The 11,255-nt window shown below is 40.0% G+C and overlaps 1 protein-coding gene and 1 long non-coding RNA gene across 8 annotated transcripts in view; one reads left to right on the forward strand and one right to left on the reverse strand.

The window, feature by feature from the left end:
- Hsf2 (heat shock transcription factor 2) overlaps positions 1-8,703 on the forward strand; it is a 28,082-nt gene extending 19,379 nt beyond the window's left edge. For 3 of the 7 annotated variants that reach the window (NM_001434557.1, NM_001434554.1, NM_001434556.1), the window contains 4 exon segments: positions 67-172; positions 4,386-4,439; positions 6,948-7,032; positions 7,451-8,703. In NM_001434557.1, the coding sequence (NP_001421486.1) occupies positions 67-172; positions 4,386-4,439; positions 6,948-7,032; positions 7,451-7,746 (541 nt within the window). In that variant the 3' untranslated portion in view covers positions 7,747-8,703. 7 annotated transcript variants of the gene reach the window in all.
- Positions 8,172-11,206, reverse strand: LOC147998662 (uncharacterized). Its single transcript, XR_015645232.1, has 3 exons — positions 9,898-11,206; positions 9,484-9,534; positions 8,172-8,568 (listed from the first exon to the last, which is right to left on the reverse strand). It is a non-coding gene; the product is annotated as an uncharacterized LOC147998662 (long non-coding RNA).
- Between the last annotated feature and the right edge of the window lie 49 nt (positions 11,207-11,255).

An 11,255-nucleotide genomic window follows, 5' to 3' on the forward strand; every position in this document is an offset into this window, starting at 1 on the left:
AGTGGTTTTAAATGTAAGAAGGAGAATACCTAATGAATATGAAATGTGTTACTTCTTTTTCTCTAGGGTTGAGCTGTTGGATTACCTTGACAGTATTGATTGCAGTTTAGAGGACTTCCAAGCTATGCTCTCAGGAAGACAGTTTAGCATAGACCCAGACCTTCTGGTTGATGTAGGTATTTGGATACTCTTTACTGTACTGTAAATTTGTGTACTTAGATGTGTCATTTTAAGTCAACACTCTTTGTATTCTACATTTCCTGTATTTTACTTTCCTCATGATTTTACTAGGAAGCGTAGACACTGATGTGGGGTCACTGCCTGCCTCTGAGGAGCCATTGCTCCGATAACAACATGCCACTTTTTCAACATTACTGCTACTAAACACTGGTTTAGTGTGGACTTGCTGTTGTATTACTGTCTGTATAATTTTCTCTAGGACAAATGTAATAAAGACCTTTGGAAATCAGTAATAGAAGTGGGAATAGCATAAAGACACTTCCTAATATTTAGGGAATTAATGTTTTTCTAGTAAATACATATCATTTTATTTGGTATATTTTTAATGTCGAATCTGATTCCCTGTCTCAGTCTTTGTCCCCAGCTGTGTGAACTGAACTCCAGTATTGTCTATGCTGATGATCTTTCCCTTTGGTTTCAGGCCCTGAGCACCTGGATCTGCCATTTTGCTTTTTGTCTGTGGCATTTTTCTCTTGGTCTCTAGAGCTTTCTAGATTCACCTGGCTTTGTCCTGCTCACATGACTCCTGTTCTTGCTCTTCCCAATATCTGTTCTTTACTCTGAGAAGTGCCTCACTCACAGGGGGTCTCCTTTCCTATCAAAGGCTCCTGCAGGGTGGTCCTGTAGTGTGGTCCTATAGGATGGTCCTGTAGGATGGTCCTGTAGGATGGTCCTGTAGTGTGGTCCTGTAGTGTGGTCCTGTAGGATGGTCCTGTAGGGTGGTCCTGTAGGGTGGTCCTGTAGGATGGTCCTGTAGTGTGGTCCTGTAGTGTGGTCCTGTAGTGTGGTCCTGTAGTGTGGTCCTGTAGGGTGGTCCTGTAGGATGGTCCTGTAGGGTGGTCCTGTAGGATGGTCCTGTAGGATGGTCCTGTAGGGTGGTCCTGTAGGATGGTCCTGTAGGATGGTCCTGTAGTGTGGTCCTGTAGGGTGGTCCTGTAGGATGGTCCTGTAGTGTGGTCCTGTAGTGTGGTCCTGTAGGGTGGTCCTGTAGGGTGGTCCTGTAGGGTGGTCCTGTAGGATGGTCCTGTAGGGTGGTCCTGTAGGGTGGTCCTGTAGGGTGGTCCTGTAGGATGGTCCTGTAGGGTGGTCCTGTAGGATGGTCCTGTAGGATGGTCCTGTAGTGTGGTCCTGTAGGATGGTCCTGTAGTGTGGTCCTGTAGGGTGGTCCTGTAGGGTGGTCCTGTAGGATGGTCCTGTAGTGTGGTCCTGTAGGGTGGTCCTGTAGGATGGTCCTGTAGTGTGGTCCTGTAGGATGGTCCTGTAGTGTGGTCCTGTAGGATGGTCCTGTAGTGTGGTCCTGTAGTGTGGTCCTGTAGGGTGGTCCTGTAGGGTGGTCCTGTAGGGTGGTCCTGTAGGGTGGTCCTGTAGTGTGGTCCTGTAGGATGGTCCTGTAGGGTGGTCCTGTAGTGTGGTCCTGTAGGGTGGTCCTGTAGGGTGGTCCTGTAGGGTGGTCCTGTAGGGTGGTCCTGTAGTGTGGTCCTGTAGTGTGGTCCTGTAGGGTGGTCCTGTAGGGTGGTCCTGTAGTGTGGTCCTGTAGGATGGTCATTTGGAGAAACTCTTAATGATGCCAGAAGGAATTAGCCCCTTCTTCCTCTTCTGTCTTATTTCTGGTTAATCAATCACTTAACATCTCTTCTCATGAAATAAGTCCATCACAGAGCTTGAACATCCTTCCCAAATTATCAGTACCACACAGGCTTGTATTTCATTGTCTGTAAAGAATTCCTTCCCATGCTGTCCTTGTTACTACAGTAGTTAAGTGTCCTTCCACGTGGCTATCCCATTCCAGCTTGAAAGCAATACCTTAACAGTCCTTGAGTCCGTGAGCCCCATTCTCCACTCTGCATGTGGATGTTGAAAAATAATAATTCTGACTATCAACAAAGCTATGTGGTCTTTGGGTCATTTCAGTTTCACTTTGAACATTTACTAAATTGCTATTCAAATCTCCATAGTTGCTAAGAATAATTTGCTATGCGCCAGTCCTGACAAAGTCTCCTACCCAATTCAAGTTTCCATCCTTGGGGTGTGTGTCTGTCTGTCTGTCTGTCTTTCTTCCTCTCTATCTCAAATTCTACTCTGCACATTTGGGATATCCTACTTTATCTGTAAGCCCTTAGATTATTTAAATTCAATGCCCAAATGTTTTTTATTCCTGAAACTATGTAACCGTTAATAGCAGTTTACCTTCTGCTTCTGGTCTCTTTAGACATGGACTCCTTTCTTTAAAGACCGCAGTTGTCATAGAATGTCCTTGGTGCTCTCTGCGTTTCATTTCCCTCTCTGTTCATGGTAGCCACTGGCCACTGCAGGGAGCGGAGCTCATGTGTACACCAGATTCACTTCTTGCTTGTTTCATCAGTGGGTGCTATTTTCCAAAATAACATTGACAAACCATCCTAATTTTGTGTTTTCACTTCTCTCTAAGACTTCTATTACCCATGAATTAGACTAAAGTGTTATAAGTTTTAAAATCTAGCTCTGGCTTCCCTTCTTCTCTGAAATGATGAAGATGCTCAAGATTTAAGCCAAGCGTATTGAGAGTTCTGCCTTCCCTTTGTCGTGATCAGTTCTCTGTCAGGGCGGAGTCACAGGAGGCTGTTGGGCCTTAGAACTTAAGCTGCATCAGTTCCTTATGTGAGTTGGTTGTGTGTATATTGGCCCCATGTACTTCTGGGAGTGCGTAAGAGATGTTCCCAAGTCTAAATAGGATGCTGAGCAGGGGGAGGGGGAGGGAGAGAGAGAGAAAAGGAAACTTGCTTGCACTACTGGCCTCACTCAGGTATCACCCTGTCTTTAGGTGCAGAATTGCATCAGGGTTCTCTGAAGTAGTAACGGGCTGAATCGGCATACAGATAGTAGTCATCTACCACCAACAATTTGAGCTCCATTCCTCTTCAGCAGACAGTAGGTTATAAGAACAGAGAGGGAAGTGGAAAGAGAGCCAAGGTATACTTCTATAACAACTGTGGTCTTTAAAGAAAGGAGTCCCTGTCTGACGAGACTGGAAGCAGAAGGAAGTAACGTGCATTTCGTTGTTTCTTGCTTTGTTCATTCTCATCCAGTGCAAATCTACTGTCTGACTCAGAGCTCAGACTGTTCTCAGAGTCTGAACTAAGCCTGATCGGATGGGGCTTGGACCACCCATGACTTTGCTCACTTTTGTTTTTGTTTTTGTTTAACTGTTGTATATAACTGTTTAAGTTAGAACTTCTGTTATTTGGATTGGTCTGAACCATCCCTAGAACATGCTCTACCTTCTTGGTACTCCTATGTACTCGTATATCTTCCAAATTCCTGATGTTCTCTCAGACTGGTGACATGTAGTACCTAGCTTCATTACGGCCCTTCTGTTCATCCTGTGTCTGCCTATGTCCTTGCTTTCTGTTCCTCTTGGTCTCCAAACTCATTTGTGCTTTTAAGCTCTATAATTGTAAAAGTGGACTGTAAGTGAGTATAACTTAGCTATTTAATGTCCGTATCGTCTTTTAGATTGTAAGCTCCTAGAGAGCAGAAATAACTGTATAGTGCCAGAGGTTTCTTACAAGCCTCACCCTTATGGAAGGGTTTTGCTAGAATTTTGAAGCTTATGACTTGAAAGTTGTATTTATAAATTGGCTGGACCGTGAGTGTAGCTCATTGGCATTGTCTTACCACTTACTAACTTCCCTTGCTATGTAGGAAATAAAGTAGGTATGCCATATTGTCAGAGGCCCCACTTGATATGAATGCTAGGTCCCACTGTCAGTAGATTTGATGAATTTGTCACCTCACCAATAAGTAGGTGTTCAGAAAATGCTTAGTGTCGAGACATGAGACTCAGCCTTCGGTGCTAGGTATGACCAAGAATAAACTTTAGAAAGAAATAAAAGATATTAAATTGAATGGAGACTGATGAACAGATAAGAATTATGGGGAACTATTTACCCCACTGTAAAATTCTATCTAGCGCATGGGCCAGCTTGCTCTGCCTCTGTTTGTTTTTCTTTCTGCTTTCTTGCTTTTCCAAAATCGACTGAATCTGTGGAAACTTCCTCATGCAGGAGTGACATCTCTTCACTCACCATGATTGTATAAAAATTTTTAACACACAAATCTTTTTAAATATTTTTTAAACTTATCATCTTTCTTGTTTGGTCTTTCAGCTTTTCACTAGTTCTGTGCAGATGAATCCCACAGATTACATCAATAATACAAAAGTAAGTTTTAATCCATGTTGCTCAGGACCCATAGCTATACAAATAAGAAAGAGTCCTATGAAACATATCCTGGAAAGCAGTGCCGCTCTCAATTACAGAACATCCCAGCCTTCCTTCCGTGCTGTGTGTCATTGAGAGACCGTGCAGTTCTAGGTGCACAGTAGCAGGTGGTTATGGGGTTAGTCTCTGCCCAGTCGTCCTGGCACATGTGGGATTCATTCTCAGTATGGAACCAGCCTCTTAGTGTTGGGAAATCACCTAGACTTGGCTCCTTCAGATATTTCTTTGAAATAAAAAAATTAAAATATAATTTCTACATTGTGTATTTTTCTTTTCACAAACAATTTCTCGATTTAAGTTGAAAATAACTGGCCCCTCTGACCTCTGTAAGTTCCTTTACTTCATTAGCTTAACATGAGTGAGTAAAGCAAGGGTCAGTTTTACTATATATATATGCATATCCCCTAGCTAGTAAATATATATATATTCCCTTCTTTTAAACTGTAAGAATTTTTTCAACAAATAGGATCCAGTTGGACTTAGCAAGTTGACAGGAGATTCTTTTTTTTTTTTTTTTTTTTTCCCCCGGAGCTGGGGACCGAACCCAGGGCCTTGCGTTTGCTAGGCAAGTGCTCTACCACTGAGCTAAATCCCCAACCCCTTGACAGGAGATTCTTAAGGACAGTCTTTATGGCAGTTGCTTATAAAATTCTTGTTACTTTTGTATAGCTTAATTGTCCTGACTGATTAATCCAGTATCTAATATCAAATTGTTTAATCCTTATTTTTTATTAGTTACAAAATAAATTAAGGCCAGTTTCTGGATTAGTGAAGTCAGTTATATGCTTGTCCTTTATAATCTAAAAATAAGGCCTCTCAAGTAAATGTGAGGGATCATACAGTTGATGAGTTGGGATTTCCTGTTGCCATGTGTTAGGAGGTGAAAGTTCGCCTTGCCTGCCTCGGAACTGTATGAGAGTGTAGAGTCGGAAGTTCATCGGGCATTGTTGGGTTATGGGCATACACATATAAGTGGCCAGACAGAAGTATTTTTGGTTTTATAAGCTGTATATCCCAATAGTGAATGCTGTAATTGTAGATTAAGCAGATATGGATAATGCATAGAAGAATGTGTGACTATAGGATTTACACAGATATTCAGTATTTCATACATAGAAGAATGTGATAGACTTTTGGTAAACAGGCAGCTGAATTTCACCTATATTTACAGTGTAAGATTTTGTCGTGTTGAGTATTAAGTCACATGTTTTAATTTAGTGAACGTGCTTTGCTGTTTTTTACTAAAACTGACTCATTATTCTTTGATTATGCTCTATTCTAGAAACCAATAACTTTAGAATTTTCAAAAATACCAGTAACACAAATAATTAAATATTGCTTTTTGATCTTATAAAAATATATTTAAGGGTGATGCTTTATTACTGTTCTGAGATTTGAAAATGATTGGTATTTTTATCTCGTTCATGACAAGCATATATAACGTGTATCACTATTTTCTTAGTCTAGGTACATTATAGTGTAACTAAGCGGCCACTAGTATTGAATAAGAATATACATGGGAAAATGCACTCATAATCTTGGCTCTCAAGTTTAGAACATCAACAGTGGCGTTCTTGGGAAATCCCTATTTTAAGATTTATAGAAATGTATTAACATTTATGCATTATAACTTCTAAATGATGAATTCTTTTTCCTTAATTTGGAGTGATTTACTTTTCATCTTGGGTCATTATCTTTCTAGAATCTTGATTTAGTGCTTTATGACAGCTATCAAAGGACTGTAGGAGTTGCACAGATGTTCAGTATTTCATCCATACTATAGCAGTGTGTGGGGACGCAGTAGTTGGTGGTACCTGATGTACAGGGTTGTCTGAAACAGTTAAGCCTTGTCTGCACCTCAGAGTTCGGCACTGTCTAGCTCACTGCCCTGTCAGCAGCACTGTAGATTTCATTCCACATGGTAACCAGAAGGCAAGAAGACTGTGGCTGAAGAATTGACTGAAATGAAGGAGATGATCTAAAGAGTTACAGAAAGCATCACAATTGAGGCTTCCAAGAACAGGGGCAGTTGAGAGGTGTCCCCATGTCATCCCTGGTGACTTGGACGCGTTCTTCTCTGCAGGCTTCCTCTCTTCATGAGAAGAGCAGTGTGGGATGCATTTCTCATCACCTATTGAGATGGGGTTAATTACATCTTCACTAGCGTGTGAAGGCACCGTCTGATTCCCTCCCATCTCCCTGGCAGCAGCGCTCTTCTCTTACTGAAACACTCTTTCCTTTTGGGGACTTTTTTCTGGCCCTGGAGGACAGGTTTCTTAGCCAGTCTGGCTGATTCCAGTGAGATTTCTCTTCTGGTTCATCTTTTCTGATGTTTCCCTTTCTAATATATTTCAGATGTTCAGATGTGCTGAAGTTATTTTATCAATTTTTAATTATTTGATACTTTTAAGGAATGTATAATAGTAATTTTACTTTTTTCTTTTTAAGTCTGAGAATAAGGGATTAGAAGCTACCAAGAACAGTGTTGTTCAACAAGTTTCAGAAGAGGGAAGAAAATCTAAATCCAAGCCAGGTAGGAATGGAAGTAATCTTATTTTCTTTAGGTTTTTCTTTTAAGAATTTCAGTATAGAATTTAATGCAAACAGTGGGGAAAATGTCATACTCAGTAGCTGGATGGACTGGGCTCTGGCATAGCATGCACAGATCGCCTTGGGCTCAGCCCCAGTGCTATGAGCCATATAAACAAGTGAGGGAGCTGAGCAGGCTCTGGATGGTGTCTCAAGCTTCTAGTACTTAAATAAAACTTACATGGTAAAGTAATGGATCTTACTGTTTGAAACATTTCCCCTTAATTTAACATTAAAAGAAGAATCAGTTCAATTGTTGAAATGAAAGGCTAGCTTTCCTTACTTACATGTTTTAAAACGTAGTGACATAAAATATATGATTTCTTATTTGAGTTGTAAACATATTTGTCTGATCTTTATAGATAAACAGCTTATCCAGTACACTGCCTTTCCACTTCTCGCATTCCTTGATGGGAACCCTGCATCTGCTGTTGAACAGGGGACTACAACAGCATCGTCAGAAGTTGTACCCTCTGTAGATAAGCCTATAGAAGTTGATGAGCTCCTGGATAGCAACCTAGACCAAGAACCAACCCAAAGTAAGCTTGTCCGCCTGGAACCACTGACTGAAGCAGAAGCCAGTGAAGCCACACTGTTCTACTTATGTGAACTCGCTCCTGCGCCCCTGGATAGTGATATGCCCCTTTTAGATAGTTAAACTCCACTGGACACTGTATATATTCATCAAAGTGATGAAGTATTTATTTTAAAGTATCGTTTGGTACTTTGTTTTGTAAATTACTTTTTGTTTAATCAGATACTGTGGAATAAAAGCACCTTTTGCTTTTCTCCCTAACCATACTTAACAAAGCTTTCAGATGGTACTCGGCTGGCTGACTAGGCATATAAACTTTAATGCACATTATTGGCATATGTTTAAGTTGAATTCAAATGGCCATTTTCTCCAGTTGTAATTGGATTTTTTTTTCTTTTTTACAAATATGACCATTGCATTAATCCCAGCTAAAACTTGTTTATTTTCAATTGAGTTTAAGTGTCTAGAACTAAAGTAGAAAACTCTGGCCCAGTTACTTTTATTAAATATTTTTCACTTGGCTTATTTCTAAAACTGGGAACATAAAGTGCCTGTATCTTGTAATATTTCATGTCTTTGTTGGTTCAGAGAAATTTTTTTATGTTCAGAGAAATTTATTCATTTTAACAGAAAAGGCAGCGTACACGAGTAATCAGTCACTCTGAAGTGGTACTAGCTCCATATACATAGAGAGAATGTGGAGACTGGGTGTGGTTAACCCCACCCATGTAGACTAGTTTAAGTATGTCTTCTGGTTTGTGTTCTTTTGAACCATGGTATTTAGTAAAATAAATATGACGAATGTCGAGTACTATTATTTGTTGAGTTGTCTTTGGAAGTGATGCCCACATGAAGTGTTTTTCCTTCTCATAGGAAGAAGGTGGCTTTAAACTCTGTGTTGTTCATTATCACACTGTGAGTCACATCAGGGTCTTTGTGCTTTACCTGAAAAAAAAAAAAAAAAAGACTGTGTATTAGAGGACGGGAAGAATCTGACCTTAATGTGTTTTAATGTTCTTTGTTTAAAAAGTATACTGGCTTGCTTTTTATGTTTCTAATAAAGAATCAAGAGAAAAATTACTCGCATTGTTGCAAATAAGAGAACATTACCACTGGATGCCACCAAATGCCAACATTTTTTGCCTCCATATAGGACAAGAGAATCAAATCAAGCTGTCCTTTTCAATAATTGGAGAGACTTTAAGGCCAGGGTACTTTCAACTTGGAGAAGTCTCCATTCTGGCAGAGGGCTAGAAGCAGTGTGGTTGATACCTAAATTGTACAATTATGTAGGAAGGCATTTCGAGAAGGCTTCTGTGGGCCATACTGTGCCCCAAGTATTAGAATTTTTCTTCTAGTTCTAATAGGTTTGCAGGAGAAATGAAGACTTTTCTGACCTTCCTCATGTAGTCCTCCAGTTTATATTCCTTCACTAGCTTCCTTCCTTGACTGGAGAAGTACAGCCTTCTAAATATACATTGCCTTTCAAAATCATCTTATAGGAGAGGCACCCATCTCTCCTGCATACTGTAGACTAATCATCTCAATTATGGGCTTTCTAGGTTGGTCTGTAAAAGCTGTTAGTGCTCACTGGTACAGAATAATCAGAATTTTTCCACAAATAAATCTTTTACAGGGATAAGCACGATTCACAGTTTAATTATGGCTCTTGAATATCAGTTTTGATCTTGCTATCACAAACATTTATGAAAAATAAATTTTGTTATTTTGTTATAGTAAATATTATTTTATGTCTTTCATAATTCTGTATTAGAATTCAGCTATTTATCAGGTCATGTTTAATTATCCTGAAAGGGAAATATCAGAAAGATAAAGTAGCAGACAAGAAATGAAACCTACCCTTGGTGCCATTTATCAAACTCTGGGCTTGATTTGTTCAGAACTTTCCTCCTGTATAAAAATCATCATTAATGAACAGCTCAGCAAGTACAGAATGTGAGTGAGGTTCAAGTGGAAGAGTGAGTGTTCTTTCCAAGTGACTCCAAATTGATGTAAACCTCTTAAATCAGCTTAGCTGATTTCTAGTTCTTCCAGGCAGCTGGGGCTTATCTGATAGTGTTCAAAGCTTGACCCCCTTTTAATTGTGTGCTCTGGTGGGAACAGGCCTAGTGAATCTGGTCAGTTTCAGGAACTTCCTAAAGCTATTTTGAGTTTTCCTTCCTACTTAAGAACTTCCCACTATAGGATGCAATATTTTGCATCTCTAAGGAAACTCTTTATCCCATAAAATATTTGTGAAAAAAAATAACTTACAACTGACATAATGAAGAGCGTTGCTTTCCACTCTAGTTGCTTCCAGCAGATCATCTTGGTCTAGCCACCACACATGCATGTATGATACTCTGACTCAAGGGATGAATGGGCCACAAAGGAAAAATTGGGAATATGGTATATCTCAATGGGTTCCAAAGTGTAGTAAAATTGATTACATTGTCTTCATTAAGTTAATCTTAACCTGGCTTGTTATTGTTAGGTTGGCCAGAGGTTAAAGTTAGGTTTGCAAATACAAGCTACAAGTAGTATTTTAGACAAGCCATTTCCACATTTTGTGACTTTTTTCACTAACTTGGAATTTGAGTTAGCTATTTCCTTACTGCTTAGCTTATACCCCATGTTTAATCATTCACCCACCGAAAGATATCCATTGTCTTAGGTTTGGCTATTACAAGAGTTGTAATGGCTAGAAACCAGAGTTCAGTTCTCATCAGGCAATTCACTAGCTCTAGCTACTCCAGCGGCCTCCTGTCTGTCTCTCTCACATACCCATATAAATTGCTTGCCTAATACTCTAGAAACTATAAAGAATTTACAAATAAAATATACCAAAGTTTGGCAACTGCTAGAGCTGAATGTCAAATGTTCCCATGTTGACAGTGTGTTCCCAGGAAACTTCACAAGGTGGGACCTTGTGGGCAGACCCTTGAAGATACATAATCCTAGTCCATTTTGAGGGCTGAAGAGTCCAAAATCTTGCTCTGCTGTGGATTCTCACTGGTGTGATACCTTGACACTCCAAAGAAATAAGGACACTTTATTGTGTACTGGAACCTTCAGACTTATGAGCCAAAAAGGTTTCCAAGTCTTCTTATGTGTTCCATTAGAGACCAAAAGTTAATGTAGTGGTTCATGGATAGAAATATCTTATCAAAAAGGATAGTCATTTGGGAAAGGTCTCAATTGGGAAAACATCCCAATTATATGGCTAGTAGGCAAGCCTGATGATCATTTTCTTAAATCACCTTGATGGAGAGAGAGCCCAGCCAATTGAGGTGGTGTCTTCATCCCCCACCTTCCACCCCCAGGCCTATGGTTCTGGAATGGTATATAAAAAAAGACAGACCAAGTCATAGGCAACAAGCCAATAGGTAGCTCTCCTCCGAGGCTCTGTATCAGTTCCTGCCCCGACTTCCTGGATGGTGGACTTCAAACTGTAGGATGAAATAAACCTTTCTTTTCCAGTTACTTAATGGTCATTGTTTTATCACAGCAATAGAAATCCCGAGACAAACTGCTGGCCGGAGAAAAACACACCACAACCTTTTAAAAAAGGGAAAAAAGGCCGCTGGAGGGAAGAAAGAACCTGAGTTAAGTCCATCTAAATTTGTAATGCT

Source organism: Rattus norvegicus, chromosome 20, assembly GCF_021556685.1.
Source record: "Rattus norvegicus strain SHRSP/BbbUtx chromosome 20, alternate assembly SHRSP_T2T, whole genome shotgun sequence".
Lineage (NCBI taxonomy): Eukaryota > Metazoa > Chordata > Mammalia > Rodentia > Muridae > Rattus > Rattus norvegicus.